At 46.6% G+C, this 20,133-nt stretch overlaps 1 protein-coding gene across 2 annotated transcripts; it reads left to right on the forward strand.

Moving 5' to 3' along the window:
• Window positions 1–1,482: 1,482 nt before the first annotated feature.
• Window positions 1,483–11,213, forward strand: adnpb (activity-dependent neuroprotector homeobox b). Of its 2 annotated transcripts, XM_071539969.1 has the most exons (4): window positions 1,483–1,884; window positions 5,404–5,520; window positions 6,715–6,807; window positions 7,014–11,213. In XM_071539969.1, the coding sequence occupies exons 2-4, from the start codon at window positions 5,413–5,415 to the stop codon at window positions 10,059–10,061; spliced, it is 3,249 nt and encodes a 1,082-aa protein (XP_071396070.1). In that variant the 5' UTR covers window positions 1,483–1,884; window positions 5,404–5,412; the 3' UTR covers window positions 10,062–11,213. The 2 variants fall into 2 exon arrangements, with proteins under 2 accessions (XP_071396070.1, XP_071396071.1); XM_071539970.1 differs by lacking the exon at window positions 1,483–1,884 and having other exon boundaries at window positions 5,206–5,520.
• Window positions 11,214–20,133: the final 8,920 nt, after the last annotated feature.

Raw genomic sequence — 20,133 nt, forward strand, 5'->3', positions numbered from 1 at the left:
ATATGCGGTTGTTGGCTCTGTTTTCTTCTGATCATGGATTTTCTAGAGCCTGCTTCACCATGGACCAGAACCTAAATTAGTTATGGGTCTATTGCTGGTCCTCATATGATAGGAGAGCATGTTTTTGTCAGCCCAGGTCCAAGGGTGAGAGAACAGGTTCCTCCTTTGGGACCCAGGTTGAACAAACAACCCCTGGTGTAGACGATATGTAAAATATGCAGCCCCTCTTCTCTGCTCTTTCCTTGACCAGCTTCTCATTGATATTCAGTGAACAAGGTGAAGCATAAAGTGACGAGGAGTGGCTGTTTATGCTGGTAACTGGACACAGCCAGGTAACTGACTCATGCTCCCCAAAGAATGTTAAAGTCAGTCTGACCTTCAAGAACAAGCTTTCAGTATAAAAGGTCAGCGCCTGGATCACCTCAGGTCTGATGATGATGGTGGTGATGATGATAAAGGAAGATGTTTAGCAGTCAGTAGGTCGAATAATGAGATTCTTATATCCCCACTCTCCTTGACGCCCGTCTTTCATACACACACACTCAAGATGTTATTCCAAGGTTCACCAGATTGATGATAACCTCAGCGTTGATGATGATGATGATGATGATGATGATGTTAGAGGAAGATGTTAAACATTCACAGTAGATCAAATAACGGTCAAATAATAAGACCTATGTCCCTAGTCTTCTCCTCACACTACTGAACATGCTGAACATGTCATACCAAGGGTCACCTGAGGTTCATGAGAGACGATGATGATGATGACGAGGAAGGATCAACCACAGCTGATCTAGAACTTTCACTCTCAATTAACCATTGAAAACCAGTGGTCACATGATCACCCACCCCCCTCCTCCTCCTCCTCCTCCTCCTCTTCTCCTGTCCACCCTTCCCTCTCCACTGGGCTTGCTATGCCAAAGAGGGGCATAGGACACAGTGCCTGCAGGCTTGGGGCTGCCCCAAGCACTGCTCAGGAAAGTAGTCCCGGCCGGTTTTAGCAGAATGGGGGAAATCCAGCTCAGTACAGCGCCACCTACCGTTGGCTCAACCATGGATACCACTCCGACGCTGCGTGAGTGCTGAGGCAGTGTATACATCCGACCCTCTGCAGGGGGAGGGCGCCAGATGTAGTCACACCGCGCATGCGCCCAAGTCGGAGAAGCCCGATCCAGGAGGACGCCCGCTGTCGGCCAAACTCGGTAACTACAGCGCTGGCTTGTTTACCCCACAGACTCGAACATAGAAACTGGAGATGTTAAGGCCCACCGCAGTCATAGAGGGGCGAGATAGGTAGTATTGGTAGGACGTTTAATTAACTGTCCAAATTGGAATACAGACCAATCAGGAGTTTTAATGAGCGGCACCCCCGAGGATCTCACAATGAGATTATTTATGCTAATCAAGTAGATGTCACTTCCGCCCCTTTTATTTGCGCCATTTTGGATAGGGCAGTTTCTAGGCTAGGGGTGTATTGTCTGTCAGAGAAGAGAATGGGCAACGCGTTATCAGTAGCCAAATAATCATAAGAAGAGTTTAGGCATTTTTTTGAAAGAGGGGAGACGCCGGTTGTAGTTCTCAACAACAGGACCTCTGTCCACATTCACCACCCGGAGGAATGGAGGTTTTAATGGTCTAATGAGGTCTGGTGGTTTTCTATCCCCGTTTGCCGACTAGAGGGAGAAGGATACCCCGTGTCGGCGAGGAAGAGTCGGGTTTGGAGGGTAGACCAACGGCCAGGCGGCTGGTTCTCCCCCGGGAAGCTAGTGGTCACTTGAAAGGATCTAAGAGGAATCAGAAAAAGTGAAAGTGTCCATACATCGCCCGTCAGTTATACTGAGGTGACATAATTCACTCAGACGGGAGCACTGGATGTGAAAGCAGGTAAACTTGTCTGTCATATTATTGGGCATAACGTTAAAAGCAAGCTAACGTTGACGTTAGTTCGCTGTTAGCTTTTGCTAGCTGCGATGATGGTTGGCGATGAACTAAAGCTAAACTTGGCTGTCATGATAGCTATATTTCTACAAGTCAGAGGGGTTCAAAATAATCTCAAGTTGAATGACTTCTCCTGTAGGTTTCTCCATATCTGTCTTGGCAAAATGGGACTCGGGCAGTTATCCTTTGTTGTGGTTTGTTGTGGAAAAACCAAGGTTAGAAACGGCAAGACCAGTCTTGATAAGCCCATGTTGTTGGTGCGAGTTAGCAAGCTTAGCATGCTAACCTAGTGCGGTGTGTTCCCCTTCTTTGTCAGTGGGAGCAGCTCCCTACCAAAGCTATTGATCCGGATACTGCCAGATGTTGATTAAAGATCAGATTCAGACCCACGAGGACTGTATGGTATGGCAGTTAGCGTTGTGCCGGTAGCTAAGGCTATGATGACATATCTTGCTAACATTTTCATTGCAAAAAGAATTGCTAATGCGAATGTAGAAAGTCCAGATTAGCTTACAGTGAGAGTTTTGTATTGAACAAACGCCTCCGATCAATTCATAATCATTGTTTATAACACGAAGTGACAGTTCAGATAGCCGCCGGTTAATTGGCGTTAGTTTTCTTCTATTAATCAAACCAGCAAAGGTGATCATAATGTGATCAGAGTTCAAAAACTACATCAGCGGGCAGGTGACATCGGGGTCGTGATGCGCTCACACCTCACGTTTGATCCGGGGGGAGGTGGGGGGCGGAAACCTGGATGTCAGCTGGTCAAGGCAAGTGGCAGATCATCATGAACCACGACCACCCCCGAGACACACACACACACACACTCCTCCACATCTTTTCGTTATGGCTAATGGCCACTGACAGGTGCTCCTGTCCAGTGACACAACCAACCCAGGTGTGAAAAGGCACGTTGATTGCGTTGCATCCAGTCCCTAACAGGCAGCTCATCCCAAACTTTTCTTGTATCTGGAGTCAAAGTGAATGTTATTGATGTCACCAGTAGCCTTTCCCCTCAACAAATATTGATGACTACACCTTGAAGAATAACTGTAAACAGTATTGATCAGGGTCACCAGTGCATAGGTTATCATGTTATTGTGGAGGAGTGAGTGAGCACGAGGAAAGCTTTGGTTGGGGTAGTTAAAGGTGTGTAGGCCTTCATTTCTTCTCCTCTTTTTTTTCACTGTGGAAGGGGAAAAGCAGTTTTCTGCCAGCACAGAGCAGTCTCCTCTTGCCTTTACTCTCACTCCTTCCTTCTCTCCCTCCCTTTCCTCCTACTCAGTCTCTCCTTGGCTTTTTTCTCTCCTTTCCTTCCTTCCACCCCCCTCCCCTCCTTGCCTATCCATTCCTTCATCACCCCCTCCTTCTCTCACCCTCTTCCTTTCTCTCTCTCTCTCTCTTCCTCCTGCTCTCTCTCTCTCTCCCTCTCTCTCACCACCTCCCCTCCCCCTCTTCCCTCTCTCCCTCACCCTCCCTCTCCTCCAAGCCTGTCTGTCCGCCCTGCCTGCCTCCCCCTCCCTTCCCCTCCCCTTCCCCCCCCTTCCCCCCTCCACTTCCCTCGCTCTCTGTCCCCTCCTTTCCTCTCATCTCCTCACTCCTTCTACCCTCACTCGCTCCCCCTCCCCTCCCCTCCCCTCCCCTCCCTCTCTCTCCTTTTCCTCCCAGCTCCCTCACTCCCCCTCCCTTTCTCCTCATCCTCTCTCTCTCACTCACTCACCCTCCCCTCCCCCTTCCCTCATCTCTCTGCTTCTGTCCCTCCCCTTCCTCCCTTCCAACATCCCTCCCTCCCCTCTCCTCCCCCTCCCCTCCCCCTCCACTGCAGACATATTGTAGAGGCTGCTGCTGACTCAATAGGAGGCGCCATTCTGTGATTGCATTGCGAGGCAGGGAGAAAAAGGGGGCAGGCAGAGTAGAGGGAGGCTTACATAATGGAGGCAGCCCTCCTCTCTAGCGCCATCTACAAGCAATGGGAGGAAGCAGAAAGGGGAGGGAGAGAGGGGAAGTGGTGAGGTTGTCTCTCTCTCTCTCTCTCTCTCTCTCTCTCTCTCTCTCTCTCTCTCTCTCTCTCTCTCTCTCTCTCTCTCTCTCTCCCTCTCTCCCTCTCTCTCTCTCTCTCTCTCTCTCTTGCGTGCATTCACCCACCCACCCCTTCCTTGTCTGTTTGCCTGAATGTAAGACAGACAGAGGGCAGGCAAGGAAGTGAGACAGGCAGACAGACATTGTCTCTGTTTCTCCCTCTCCCCTGTTGTCTCCCAGCTCTTCAATAGGCCAATAGTTAGTGGAACCATGCACAATTCCACTGTCTATTTTGTGGTGATTTCTAGAAGGGAAATAGCTGAGGTGTTCAGAGGAATTGTTTGGGACCATGCGGTTTGTTGTCACAGTGCTGCTTTTAGGTCATCATGCATCATTGACCTTTGACCTTAATACAGGAAGCTTTGATTTGAACAGAGAAATCAGGCCAGCCACTTTGTCCAGTGGATTAAAGAAGCGGTGCTTCATTGTGCTAGTAATAAGTATACTATGGCTTTGATACTCATGGTAAACCTGATTGTTTGTGATAACACCTAATCAATAGGAGGATGGCTGTTTTGTCCAGTTGCATTTTGTGTGGACCCAGAATCTCATATCACCCACTGGGTCTTGGCACCTATCTGTTCCACTCCAGAGCCAAATGAGGCCTGGCCAGCCTAAATCAAAATGTTAATAAGCTGAAGCATTTTGTTTAGACGGTAGGCTTTTAGCTTAGTTGTGTGGGGTGCACAGAGGTGATGTTTTGAATGAAATGCACTGCAGGTGCATGGATAACAAATGGCACTGGCTAGCCTCCTTTGACCATGCAGTATAAAAGTGGCCAAGGAGGGAAGTGATGCATTTATTTTATTCTGTGGCTTCAACCAAAGCTTTGTATCTAAAGTTGCAACATTGTGGGGTGTTGAATGTCTTCTAGTGATTACATTTTGGAATATAAATGGAAATACATTTTTGCCAACTTTAGCCTCATTAGCCCATTAAACTTTACTTTGCTGATGTCAGCGGCATTAAGTTTCTCTAGATGTCCCTTTTTTGAATAAGAGTTTGTTAGGCTTTATAAGCTAAGCAGGAACCAAGAGGCACCTATGAATTGCCTCCTGCTACAGATGTGACAATGACTAACATGAGGCACACAGATGTTGTCCGCTAACCTGTTGCGCTGGATGAGCCCAGCTGTGTCTGATGGCACCTGGACTCTGTTGGGCAAGGGCCACATCATCAAAGAAAATACAAATGGGTAGCCTATGAATACGGCTTCCCAGTGGGTGTCAAAATAGGTAAATTAAGTCCTGTAAACAGTCCCTTTCAACAGACTGTGTTTGCTTACTGACTTATGGGACATCTGACAGACACCTGTCCAAATTCTACCTGTTGTGTAATTCTCACACCTGTTGCTGACACACTGTATGTGTCTCTGCTCTCCAGGTGGGCAGAATGTTCCAGCTCCCTGTCAATAACCTGGGCAGCCTGCGGAAAGCCAGGAAGAATGTCAAGAAGGTCCTGGGAGACATCGGCCTGGAGTTCTGTAAAGACCACATAGAGGTGAGCGTGACCAGACTTAAGTACTTTGATAATGATGACCGCACCTTCTCCCGGACGTTTTTGTTGGTTATTCTGTAATATAATAAGAAACAACCTAAAGCATTTTCCAGTGTTTCCTCTACATTTCCAAGTATGATTTCAATTGTCCTCCAATTCCTTTTCGCAGTATCATTTTCAGTTCCTGTTGAGGTTTAAAAATGGTTCTTGCATGGATACATATAACATTAGTACATATGGGTATTTGTACACAAATTGTTTTTTGGGTGAGTAATAAGGCCAGAGTAGGAGCTGAGATTGCGTCTTTATTTTGCTTGCTGCGGGGGGTAAAGATCCACCAGTGGGGTGCCTGGCACTGCTGAATGAATGTAGAGAATGGATGTTTTTTTCCTACCTCATCCTCCCAGGTGTTTGACATCCATTTTGTGTGTGAGAGCCTCTGCACTGGACTCCCATAATATCATACGTAATGTGTGATTACCCCCATTTACACCATGGCCTCATTCTGTTATAGCCAACTTAATGGGTGAGCAACATGCTCCTCAAGCTTGAAACTAGAGACCAAAGACTAACATGATTCACTGTTCAATTTTCTCTGGATTTTAAAGAGGTTTAGGCACAAACATCAACAATTATGTGGGTTGAGTATGGAAGTAGGGGTTTTGACTCTCTTAAGACCACATAGCAAACTTACATCAAGCACTTGGAACTGATCCAGAAGCCTCATGCAGTGATATCTTTTGGATTTGGGATATTTAACTTTTTCTTTTAGGTGGTTAGAAACATCACTTAGGTGAACATAAATTAGGCTTAGGCTCCATAAATTTAATTAGCAGGGAAACACCTTCCATTTGGTTATTGAAAATTGAGAATCTTGTTTTTACCTGTCAAAATAAAGCAGCACTTGGCCAGCTTGACAGATCAGGCCCTGATCTGTCCCATATCTTTTTTTCATTTTTGTTACTTGAACCATTGTTCATACCAATGTGAATTAAACTGAATGCTTAGTGGGAGGGATGCAGAACTTGGACTGTGGCGCTAAGTGAAAGCAAGCAAGCAGAGGCTATTGGACAATTTACACACGTATCTCATACTTCCTCGGATTGTAGTGGTTACCTTGTGAATCTTGTAAATTAAATGCTATTGATTGTTTTGGTTTTTTTTGTTATTGATCATATTTTCCTTGTTTTTCAATAGGACTATAAAAACTTTACTCCCCCTGATGTCTATATAAAGCACACTACCTGGGATGACGTGTGCATGTGGGAACCATCACACACCAAAGTCCAGGTGCGTGACACACACTGTACACACACGCACACATATTGTTCATTCAACATTGATATTTTAATTATTTATTTTGAATTGTTATTCTTGTTCACATAACAAAAAAATCTATAAAGGACAAAAAATCCATCCCTTTAATTTAGAACTCAGGAAGTAGGAAAGAGAAATTGAGGGGGAGACTAACATCTTTCCCACCTCTGTGTGTCCAGGATTACAGATCAAAGCCTTTCTGCTGCTCTGGCTGCCCGTTCTCATCCAAGTACTTCTCCGCTTACAAGAGCCACTTCCGCAATGTCCACAGCGAGGACTTCGAGAGCCGCATCCTGCTCAACTGCCCCTACTGCACTTACAATGGCAACAAGAAAACCCTGGAGACGCACATCAAACTTTTCCACATGCCTAACAACACTGTGCGGCAGGGCCCCGGCGGGATGGTGGCAGGGGCGGGAGGGGTGATGTTGAAGGACGGGATGTTGAAGAGGACCGGGGACAGCGTGGAACAGGCGGTGTACTACTGCAAGAAGTGCACCTACAGGGACCCTTTGTACAATGTGGTGCGAAAGCACATCTACCGGGAACACTTCCAGCATGTGGCCCAGCCCTACCTGGTCAAACCAGGGGAAAAGACAAGTACGCAAAACGGTGGCACAACAGGAGGCACAGGGAGTACGGACAGTAATAACACGAACAATGTCAACAATGGTAATAGTAACCAGATTCACTGCAAGAAGTGTCTGTTTGTCCCAAGGACGTATGAGGCACTTGTTCAACACGTTATTGAGGACCATGAGAGGATTGGCTACCAGGTGACCGCCATGATTGGGCATACCAACGTGGTGGTCCCCCGTCCCAAATCCAATGTCATCATGGTGTCCCCCAAAACCCAGGGGGACAAGACCATCATTGGGATGGGCCCCAAAGGTGCGGTGATGGCCACTACCAGGCCCCTTTCCTCACAGCAGCTGGGTCGAATAGTCATCCCATCAAAGACAGGCCTCAACTCCCAAGGTCTGCTGGCTGGGATGAAGCAGAATACGATGGGTTTAAAGCCCGGAACCACCCAGTCATTCTCCATTGGCAGCCAGCAGGTGAGGATCACTTTACCAGGGAATGCCCAGGTTTCGGTGCCCCAGCAGTCACATGCAGCAAAGCAGCTCATCTCTGGTGGTGGCCTGCGGAGTCCAATTATGGTCAACGCCTCCTCCTCCCTCAAATCCAACCCACTGGGTTCCCGTGTCCAGGCAGCAGCCACTACTGTAGCCTCTGTCACAGCCAAGAAAAGTGGCTCCTCGGTCCTTGGAACATCTTATACCCAGAAGTGGAAGATCTGCACTATCTGCAATGAGCTTTTCCCAGAGAATGTGTACAGTTCTCACTTTGAGAAAGAGCACAAAGCGGAGAAGGTGCCCGCTGTGGCTAACTACATCATGAAAATTCACAACTTCACCAGCAAGTGTCTCTACTGCAACCGCTATCTGCCCAGTGACACGCTGCTAAATCACATGCTGATCCACGGCCTGTCCTGCCCACACTGCCGGGCCACCTTCAATGACGTTGAAAAGATGGTGGCCCACATGCGGCTCTCGCACCCGGACGAGACAGTCGGCCCGCGCACAGACTCTCCCCTGACCTTTGACCTCACCTTGCAGCAGGGCAACCCCAAGAATGTTCAGTTGATTGTTACTACCTACAACATGAGGGACGCACCAGAGGAATCGGTGGCGTTTCATGCCCAGAACAACACCGCCTCCTCTGTGTCGTCAGCCACATCCACCTCCCTAACATCAAGCAAAAGAACAGTGCCTCAGCACCCGCCTAAAATGCCTTCAGAGGCTGCTGACAGCGCTCCACCCAAGAGTGTCCCACAGGCAGCTGTGCCCTACAAGAGGGATGTGGGGAAGACCCTGTGTCCTCTCTGCTTCTCCATCCTCAAGGGCCCGATCTCAGACGCATTGGCCCACCACCTGAGAGAGAGGCACCAGGTGATTCAGACTGTCCACCCTGTTGAAAAGAAACTGACCTACAAGTGTATTCACTGCTTGGGGGTATATACTAGTAACATGACTGCCTCCACCATCACTCTGCACTTGGTGCACTGTCGTGGTGTGGGGAAAACCCAGAATGGACAGGATAGCCGGCCAGCCCCCTCCTCTCGGGTCAGTCAGGCCCAAAGCAGCGCCCTCAAACGGGCTGGCTTTGATGGCTCTGATTCTAGTGAACCAAAACGAAGGAGGCCGGGACCACCTGGGGAAAGAGCCCACCCGCCAGGTGGCCACGGCCCCTCTGCATTTGTAGAAAACCCTGACGAACCTGTAATCCTGGCTCTTGACCCCAAAGGTCACGAAGATGAGTCATACGAGTCCAGGAAGGCGTTTTTAACACAGTATTTCAACCGAGAGCCGTATCCCACACGACGGGAGGTGGAGAAGCTGGCAGCCAGTCTGTGGCTATGGAAGTCGGACATCTCCAGCCACTTTGTCAACAGGAGGAGGAAGTGCATCCAGGACTGCGAGACCCAGAATGCCAGCGTGCTGCTCGGATTCAATATGCACGAGGTCAGCAAACTCTGTCACGAGCTGGCGTTCGCCCAGGACGGTGTGTATGAGGGCAGACATAGCAAAAGGCGGACATCCAGGACCCGTATGGGCGTGTCAGAGCAGGCTCGCCGCCGACACAGGGAGCTGATAGCTGCTAATGGCGGTGTGGCACCACCACCAAAGGGAAAGCTGGCTGGGAGTGGGGCAGGTATTAAAGCAATACCATCTGTCACCAAACCCAACGGTGCCAGCAGAGACCAAACCAAGACAATCAACAGCACCTTACTACAGAAAATGCCTCTAGACCTTTCTGAGCCCATTGCCATTGACTCTGACAGTGATGAGGAAGAGCAGGAGGAGGATGAGAGGGAAGGAGGGGGAGAGGTGCATCTCCATGGTAACCAACGGCTTACTGGAGCTAAGGAGGGAGTGGAGGCAGGGATGGAGGCCAAGGTTATTTCAGATGTTGATGACGTTTCAGACGACGACGATGACGACGACGATGACGATGATGATGATGACGATGACGACGATGATGATGACGATGAGGATGATGAGGAAGATAGCGCACATGTAGAGAATGGCTTTGGGCCCACACAGGGCCCGGGAAGACAGGCTGCTAAAGGGAGAGACAGTCTACCCATCATTATTCCCAAATTTGTACCATCATCTGCACGAAGTGGGAGAGACAGGGCCCAACTTGGCAAACAGCAGGTTTGACCGCTTGACTGATGCTAACAAATAAAACCACACAGTCACAGAGAGACTTGGGGTTTGATCCATGCCAACAACTCTGCCTCACCTGAACTGAAGGACACTGCCCAGTCGCATTGAGATGGGCATCTGTGAATGGGAGAGTGATAAGGAGAGAACTCTGCCCTTTCACTCAAAACAAGCCATCCAGTGACATTTAAAGGCCAATTTAAAGCTATTTGGCAGGACACAACAAGCAGCTAGAAATGATGTAAAGATTTGTGAACAAAGTTTTAATTTTTCTTCCCCAAGTGGGAGGGGAGGTACAAAGACAACAGTGAAGTTACACCAAACGATAGAAAACATGTTTTTTGCCTTCTATATACTTTACTACATTGAGATGAGTACTTATTAATGTTGAGTTAGCCACTGAACTTATACTTGTGGCTTAAAACATTGGGTTGTTGTGAGTTATTAGCTTTTAAGCTGACCAGATAATCTTAAAATCCATCATTTTTCATGTAGTTATACTGGGATAGGTAGTGTATATTTGTACAGTCTTTTAGACATGTTTGGACAGAAGTTGCCGTATATGTACCCTTAAAATATTTGCTATTACCTGTGTGCAAGGTAGCCTCATATGTTCTACATTGGTTTGCTAAACGATAGGTGTTGCTTTGGTGGCTGGTATTTTCTTGTATGTTTAAGTTTATTTTTTAACAAAAACATAGTTTTTTTGGCTAAATAATATATCTATATATAAATGCAAATGAAATAACAGAATTGATTGCTTTTGTTCTTTGCTGTTAACTTGATTTTATTTTTTTATTTTTTTCCCCAAATTTGCAGTTAATGATTTTGGTTCTACTGAAAGAACAATGGCTCACCATGATGTTCTCATTCTCTCGATCTTTGTTAGTGTAAAGGAACATTTCAGTGAATTTTTGCAGCCCTTGCTCAGTAGCCTAGACTGTACTTGCTTTGTCTCTTCTCACATTTTAACTTGATCTTACTTTGCCCCCACAAGACTGGACAGTAAACACATTACTGATGCCTACAAAACCGAAAGCATTTTTTTTTTCTCCAAAAAAGACCAGTATGTGTTTAATTTGTGATCCTCAAATTGTGTGTATTTGTTTCGTTATGTTTCATTTTTCACTTAAGCATTTATGAACAATAAAGTGCTGTATTGTGCTTCTCACAGAATTCATGGTCATGCCTCTTTTTATGATCAAAGTGAATAATGTCAACTTGTCATGAGGAATCTATAGCGTTTTCTTAGAATGACTGAGAATAAGGAACAAAAGGAATGCCCACGAAAATAAATCTCACTGCTTCTTAATGTACAGCAGCAATCAGAAATTGATCATTTTGAATGTATTTATTTCTTTAGAGTATGTCTTGTAAGTCTGCTCCAGATCTCTGTCTAAAGTTTAGGAATTGATTATGCCCATCCTGCAGTTCCATCTTTAGCTATAGAAATTATTGTTTTTAGTTCTGGGTTGAACTTCTCAAAGCAGACACCATAGCCTGGCCAGTAGCCATGATATCAACTGCCAGGAATGATTAAGGGCTAAAAGTGATGCTGCAATGAATGGATGGGTTTGATATGTACAGTGCCACAAAAATGTTGGGTTTGGTTGGTTTTCTGCATTTTTGTACATTTTTCACATTGTATTTAGATCTCTGTGAGTTACAGTAGTTTGTAGAGGGTGTCAGAGAAAAGTTTGATAGTTATGTTATTTGTTGTGTAAGGTAGTAAAATGTACCCTCTAGTTCAACCTATTTAAGGAATAGTTGGGGTTAGTAACTTTAGTTACGTTTGGTGGTTACGTTTGGTTACGTTGGTTACCAATCAGGCCTGACTTGGGCAGACCTTGTCATCAGAGTGACCTTGTCAGCACACAGCTTCATATGCCAAGTCGCTTCAGTACATCTTAATGAGATTTTACCCTGCTTCAGAAATCTTGGGTGCAGTATGGAATACCCATGTCACTTAGGGATGGGATTTAATTCCAGTTCCTGAGGTTTCAATGAAAAAGCAAATTATCCTCTTTCCATCACTACATGAAGGTTGTGCTACCTCTTGACTATGGAATATGGAATTCAATAAGATTTTGTACAAAAAAAACTAAAATGCACCTTCTTCACTCACAGTGAAGATATTATCAAGGTGAGTTGGGTAAAGAAGGAACTGTGTCTTGGAAAGGCCAAAATTGTTCCAGGATAGTCCGATATTGCTTGGCAACCAAAATTATGTTGCTGAACAATGTAGCCCCTCAAGGTCAGAACATCTCTGGTGTAGCAGTGGAGGAGGAGATGGGCATATTGGGGTAACACCAACCATGCAGAATGTCAGTTTCAATGGTAGTTACACTGGTATTTAACATAGCTATACTCAACATATCTTTGTATGGCCTGATCTATACACTGCTCTGCAGTCTACATGGCCAGTTAGTTGCTGTAACCTGTGACAACCTATACATTTTAAGTAAAGCTTATCTGAGCTCCCCCTCCCCAGGTGCACAATGGGAGGATTTGAGGGGCTTTGTGAGAACGTGAAACAGAATACATGATATGTTTGTGAGAGAGCAACAATATGTGCTTCTCCGGCCCGGTTATACAGCTGTGCCAAATGGAGCCAATAGTGTTGTCATATCATGTCAGCTTGTTGCAGACGATTAGATGGTTGGTGAGGAAAAGCCTAGGTTAGAAATAGAACGCTACATTATTAACCCTTCTCTGAGACGCACCAATGGATGACAGGGATAGGGATGACAGAATAGGGATCAATCAGATCTCACTGAGTTGCCTCTATTGAGTTGCACTGTACTTACCAACCCAGGTAAATTGAATGACATCAGACATAGATGTTCCATATATTTTTTTTTACACACATATATGTAATTCCTGTCCCCTTCCGTTGCTGCCCTGGAAGGAAGAATCTAAAATGGAGGGGAACTGCCCCTGTGTGAGAGGGAGAGGGAGAGAGAGAGGGAGAGAGAGAGAGAGAGAGAGAGAGAGAGAGAGACAGAGAGAGACTCTCCCTGGCTGGCTACTCAGTGTTGCTATGCTGTTGTAAGGAGCGAGCGAGCGAGGAAGGGAGGAAGGGAAGGATGGAGGGAGGGAAGGAGTGGTGGGGGAGGCTGGAGGAGAGGCCTGGCAGACTGTGGGGGAGGCGGAGGCCTCATCTGCAGTGCTGTGTGCAGAAGGAGCGCTTAACAGCCTTTCAAAGGGGGGAGGGGAGGGGAGGAAAGAGAGAGAGACAGAGATGGAGAGAGAGAGAGAGAGAGAGAGACGAGGGGAAGGAGTGGGGAGCTGGGGGGAGGGGAGGAGTGGGAAAAGGGAGTCAGAGAAAGAGAGAGAGACGGGAGCAAAAGGGAGGAGAGGAAGGGGTAGGGAGAGGAGGAGCAGAGCCGAGGAAGGGGAGGGGAAGAGAGGGAGACAGAGAGAGAGAGAGAGAGAGAGACAGCATGAGAAAGAAAGAGGAGAGGAAGGGAGAGGGGGAAGGGGAAGAGAGGGAGACAGAGTGAGAGAGGGACTGGAGAGAAAGAGAGAGAGGAGAGGAAGTGGTAGGGACAGAAGGAGCGGAGGGGAGGGGAGGGGAGGGGAGAGGGAGATAGTGAGAGAGAGGCGGGGATAGGAGGAGGGCTGTTGGGGGAAGGGAGGGCAAGGGAAGGAGACAGAGAGAGAGAGAGAGAGACGGGGAGAGGAGAAGGAGGAGGGGGAGAGAGAGAGAGACAGGAGAGGAAGGGGGGGGGGGGGGTGAGGAGTGGAGAAGAGGAGCTTTGCAATGGCGGCGGTGGGGTAGCGACTGGCGCCCCCTGTAGTCAGAGGGAGAGAGACCCTCTTGCCTCTGAGCTTTCCCTGCTGTCAGACACAAAGAAGTACGGGCAACCGAGACAAAACAGCTTAATGGGAGAGAGACTAATTGGCTGAAGCGGCCACAGGTCAATTTAGCATTTTCTCCCACCTGGCCCGCCACCCACATCCACCTGAACTGTGATCTTGTGGCGATCGCATGGTGATCAGGGCTTCCAACTAAACCAAAGACAATGCCAACACCAGCTGCAGAGAAAGAGAGGAGAGACAGAGGGAGGGAGGGAGGGAGAAGAAAAGGGGGAGGAGGAGGAGGAGGAGGAGGAGGGAGAGTGAGGCAAGGCCTATAATAGCCGACGGAGAGAGGAGGAGGAGGAAGGTGGAGGAAGGAAAACCTCATCTGCAATGCTTTGGAGAGGAGGGGAGGAAGGGGGACGGAGAGGAGGAGGAGGAGAGTGAGGCGAGGGAGCTGAAGAGAGGGGGAGCTGAGAGAGAGAGAGACAGGGAGGAAGACCAAGAGAGAGAGAGAGAAAGCAGAGGAGGGGGGGGGGGGGGTTGAGCTGAGAAGAAACAGAGAGAGAGATAAGAGAGAGGGGGGGGGGATTGAGGTGGGGGGGGGGCGTGAGCAGCTTGTAATGTAGCGGCGGCGGAGTCGCAGACGGCGCCCCCTGTAGGAGACTGGCAGGAGTCAGATGTGAGATTTCCGTCTCGGCGCAGGGTAATGATAAATAATAACAGTCTCCAGATTGGGAGGGGGATGGGGTGAGTGGGGGGGGGGGGTTTGGGGAACTGTGCTGTTGCAGTACAAGATTTCATCATGTACTTCACATCCTCTGAATATTGCATGTTGCTAGAGGTCATATAGATCAGGGTCCCCACAAAACTGGGACAATAACAACATCAGTACAGAGAGAGAGAGAGGGGGGGGGGGAGGGGGGGGGGGAATAAAATGGCAGGAAACAGTGGAGAGGAAGGAGAGAGAGAGAGCAGCAGAGAGGGAGAGGGAGGGAGGGAAGGAGAGGAGGTAGGGAGGTAGTGGGGGGGTGGGCTAAAGAAAGGCCTTGCAGACTGCGGGGGAGGCGAGAGGCCTCGTCCGCAGTGCTGGGTGATGGGGTGGGGTGGGGGGGGCGGCTGAGGGAGGGAAAGGAGAGGGAGGCATTAGACACAGCGGAGGGGGGAGGAGGGCTGGGGGAATAGAGCGAGAGAGAGAGACAGAGAGCGAGAGAGAGAGAGAGAGAGGAGGGAGACAGATGGTGGCGGACCTAGGCCACTACTAGCGCCTCCTGCAGCTGAAAAGATACCCCTGTCATTGCTGCAAGTGGACCACACACACACACACACACACACACACACAGAGTGCAAATGATTCACGGAGAGAATAGGGTAAAATTGAATCATTCAGTTGGCACAGAAAACTGAGATGAAGAGAGGGGGGGGGAAAGAGAGAGAGGAGAGAGAGAGAGAGAGAGAGAGAGGAATTGTTATATGGTTAAAGAACATCTTATGAATAGCGTTTCCCCTGTGAAGAAAGGGAGAACACATATATGGCTTAAAATTAGATAGAGAAGTTACTAACTCAGGGAAAGGCATTTATCATTTACATCCCTCCATATGATTCTCCCTATTATAACAAAGACATCTTCCAAATATTACAAACAGAAATAATCCATTTTCAATCGTTAGGATCAGTACTGCTGATGGGAGATATGGATGCCAGAACTGGGAAAGAAGTGGATTACATTGACTCAATGGGGATAGGTATATATTTGACACAGAGATTCCTCTTCCTAAATCTCTGACCACACAACGCCAGAGTTATGACCACACTGTGAATAACAGTGGGAAACAAGTACTGCAGCTCTGTAAAGGCCTGGGACTGTACATCGTCAATGCAGAACAAGGGGCGACTCTCTGGGTAGATTCACATACTGCTCATCCCTTAGGTAACAGAGTAGTGGACTATGCTATAACAGATCTAGAACCAGATAAGATCAGTTCTTTTATGGTCATGCCACAACTGCATTTGTCAGACCACTGCCACACTATACTCAGCCTGAACAAGGTGATGACCCACACTGCACCTGTGAAAGTGCCTAAACTTACCCTCTCCCACCTAAAACCATTTGGAAAGTAGAGAGTCTTGCTCAGTATGAGGCAGCACTCAACAGTATTTACGTTGAGAATATGATTACAGATTTCTCTTCATAAAATTTGATATCAATATCAATATCAATCAAGCAACAGATAAATTAACTCAAATTTAAGAAATCAAATCTCAAAACGGTGAAAATCAACAAAACTAATAAGAACAAAGTATCAAAAAACAAATGGTTTGACAAAGAGTGTCAAATATCAGAATCAAACTTGAGGATACTATCAAATAAAAAACACAGAGATCCAGCAAACCAAACACTCTGCTCACATATCAGCAGACTCTCAGCACATAAGCACTTATTAAGAAATAAGAGAGCTCAATATATGACCCAGAAGCTGAAAAAGATTGAGGAGGCTATTGATCAAAGATTGACGGATTTAGAATCAACAACAAAAGATCAGCAAAACCAACTGGACATCCCTATAACACTCTTTGAACTGAATGAAAAAATAAAAACACTTAAAAATAAAAAGGCATGTGGGCCAGACAACATACACAATGAGATGCTCAAACACAGCAATCTCAAGCTGAAACAGGTTATCTTGAAGTTGTTTAACTTGATACTGAAAGCTGGACATTTTCCTGAGATGTGGAATGAAGGACATGTAACTCCAATCTTTAAAAGTGGAGACAAATTCAACCCAGATAAATACAGAGGAATCACCGTAAGCAGCAACCTTGGGAAGTTGTTCTGCAGCATTATCAATGCCAGAATACATACCCACCTAAAAGAAAACAAAATTCTGTCAAATTGTCAAATTGGATTCCTCCCCAAGCACAGAACAACCGATCATGTTTATACACTCCACACATTCATCCAAAATCATGTTCACCAAACCAACAAAGGCAAAGTATTTGGCTGCTTCACTTTAAGAGTTTAAGAAAGCCTTTGACTCTGTGTGGCATGACGGCCTTTTCCTGAAACTGCTTCAGAGTGGAGTCGGGGGAAAGGTCTACGACATCATTAAGGAGATGTATAACGAAAACAAATGTGTCAAAGTTAACAAAAAGAGAACACAACACTTCAAACAAGCTAGGGGAGTACGACAAGGTTGCAATCTTAGCCCAACATTATTTAATATCTATATCAATGAATTAGCTAGAACTCTAGAGCAGTCAACGTCTCCCGGAGTAATGCTGCAGGGCAGAGAAATTAAATGTCTCCTGTATGCAGACGATCTGCTGATCCTCTCTCCATACCAACATGGACTGCATCACAGCCTGACCCTTCTGGAGAACCACTGTAGGAACTGGGCTCTATCCATCAATCTGGAAAAAACTAAAATCATGATCTTTCAGAAAAAATCGCGTTCTCAGGAAAATAAATACCAATTTAAACTGGGTGGAACAACTCTCAATCATGTAACCAGCTACAATTATCTGGGCCTGACAATCACTTCATCCGGGAAGTTTGATTTAGCAATAAGAAACTAGGCAGACAAGGCACGCAGAGCATATTATACAATAAGAAAATCACTGTATAGATTTAATCCTCCTATAAAAAATGGTTGAAAAATTTTGATTCAGTTATTAAACCAATAGCACTATATGGTGGTGAAATCTGGGGCCCTCATTTCAAATGCAACTATAAAACCTGGGACAAAAGCCCGACTGAAATTCTGCATTTGGAATTCTGCAAAAACATATTAGGTGTGCACAGAAAGAGTCCAAACTTGGCTTGTAGAGCAGAGCATCATGGGAGATTCCCTCTGCTAGTACATATAGAGAAAAGAGCAGCTAACACACTGGAACACTGACACACTGGAGGAGACACCCAGAGAGAGACCCCTTGGAATACCTGACCAAAAAACACCAACTAAATCTAACCACACAACCACCATTAAAAAAATTCAAACAAATAGAAAAAAAAACACAAGAAGAATATTATCACTATTGGCTAAAAGAAATCAAATTTATAAACAAAACTAAATGCTTAAAACAAATTAGAATTTGGCCCAGTATCTGATCAGGATCAAACAGCCCAGACAGAGGAAGCTGCTGACGATGTACAGACTCAGTGACCACCAGCTAGCTGTAGAGACTGGCAGGCACAGAAGAACCTGGCTGCCAAGAGAAGAAAGAGTGTGTGTGCACTGCGACTCAGGAGAAATAGAAAGTGAAGAACACTTCCTTCTCTCCTGTACCAAGTATGAACACATCAGGAACACATACTTTTCAAAAATCTCTGAAAGAATAGAGAACTTTCAAAAATCGCAGTATCAACAAAAAAATGTGTATCCTGCTTGGAGAAAATGTTGAAACAGTAGAACTCTGTGCTCAGTATGTGATGTCATGCCATAATCTAAGAAACGCATCAACTCAAATAAAGCTCCTTGAATTGAATTGAATTGAATTGGGAGAGAGAGAGAGAGAGAGAGAGAGAGAGAGAGAGAGAGAGAGAGAAAGAGAGAGAGACTTATGGCCATGGCCAATTGTAAGTGAGGCAGTGATCGTCTGCCATGATGGGGAAGAGACAAAGTCCAGTGATGACAAAAGAGGAAATGGGAGGGTAGCGGGAGACACCAAAAGAAGAAGGACGAGAGGAAAAAGAGGGGAAGGATAAGACACAAAGAGAGGAAGAGGTGACAAATAACCTCACACTTTCATCAGCACATACAGTTTCAGCTTGTGTGGCCCAAGTGGGAATTGAACCCCCAACCCAGAAAGTCTTAGTGCCATGCTCAACTCAGTGAGCTGCAGGACCACAAGCAGAGCTGGACTGGGGCAACAAGGAGAGGAACAGTAATTGTGGAGTAGCTACTCGCACTAGCAGTTAGTCCTTGCATAGAGAGAGACGAAACCCAATTGAGTCATGGAAAGCCTGCTTCAAGATAATAAGCCAAGTCCCATATTGGGTAAATCCCATAGGAGTAGGAATGCCAATCTTGATCATTTCAGCCATTTTCCAAGAGTAAAACCAATTCGAAGTGCATTGACCACGGTTACCCTTATTTGCTTAAGATGGAAAACCTCAGGAACTGTAATTCCTGTGTCTCCCCTATTCTAGACCACCCTCGGTCTTCATACTGTCTCAATAAAGGACATTCGATATCTGCAGTGGTAATTCCCATTCATGCATACAATTCTTTCTTGAATGTTAGTATACTGTAAGAAAACTGTCTTTCAACCAACTAGATACCAGAATATTCTTTGTAACTTATAGCAGCTGTAAAGACAGCATAACTTGTTTTGGTTTTTTTTAAAACAATTTGAGGATGGAGGAAGAGTGCAGCAGCGGTTCAGCAAGCATGCAATAAAAAGTGGGATCTCTACAATGGCTACATCTCTATATATGGGACTGGAGTACCTACACTTCTTATAACATCATTGATTGTTCCTGATGTATGTTATGTTATATGAGCAATAGATATACAGATATGGGCAATGGGCAACTGGGGGTATAAGGGTTTCACCTTTACAAAGTGAGAGCCAAGAATGCCAAGACACGTTACAAATAATGGCTTCCAATTTACCAGTCAAAATGTGAATCAGATTTTCCAGGATGTTGCATGAATAGGGCCCCAGAAACTGAGTCGGTGACATCATCATAAGTGGAGAGAGAGAACAAGCAAGAGGAAGAAAGAGAGAGAGAGAGAGAGAGAGAGAGAGAGAGAGAGAGAGAGAAAGAGGGGCCTAGTGGATTGTGGAGGGCCTCATCTGCAGTACTGTGTGTACTGAAGGTGGAGGGAGGGGGAGAGGCCGAGAATGAGGAAGAGTGTGTGTGTGTGTGTGTGTGTGTGTGTGTGTGTGTGTGTTGGGGTGGGTGGGTGGGGGGAGTGAGGAGCAGAGAGAAGCTTTGCATGGCGGCAGTGGAGTAGCTACTGGCGCCCCCTGTAGTTGGAGAGAGGCTCCAGTCTGCATCATATTGCGGAGGGGGGGTGGGGTGGGGGTGAGAGGCAGGGGAGGGAGGGAGACTGGTGGGAGGTCAGGCAGACTTTATCTACAATGCTGTGTACACAGCAGGCGAGGGGGGAGGCCAAAAAGGAGGGGAGCGAGGAGGGGGGCCGTGGGGGAGGGGACACATTTGGCGTGGGGTGTCTGGAGAGTGGCGTCTGTGGTGTGTGTGTGTGTGTGTGTGTTTGTATGTGTGCACGTGTGTGTGTGTTTGTATGAGTAGAGAAAATT

This window comes from Centroberyx affinis, unplaced genomic scaffold, assembly GCF_046629955.1.
Source record: "Centroberyx affinis isolate AG114_WGS23_722 - 3 ecotype Tasmania unplaced genomic scaffold, CSIRO-AGI_Caff_v1 ptg003537l_1, whole genome shotgun sequence".
In the NCBI taxonomy this organism is placed as follows: Eukaryota; Metazoa; Chordata; class Actinopteri; order Beryciformes; family Berycidae; genus Centroberyx; species Centroberyx affinis.

Excerpts from the sequence above, each read along its gene's own strand:
- adnpb (XM_071539969.1), top strand. The coding sequence starts at position 5,413 with ATGTTCCAGCTCCCTGTCAATAACCTGGGCAGCCTGCGGAAAGCCAGG. Across the intron at positions 5,521-6,714 it reads TCTGTAAAGACCACATAGAG|GACTATAAAAACTTTACTCC; the intron begins GTGAGCGTGACC and ends GTTTTTCAATAG. Across the intron at positions 6,808-7,013 it reads CATCACACACCAAAGTCCAG|GATTACAGATCAAAGCCTTT; the intron begins GTGCGTGACACA and ends CTGTGTGTCCAG.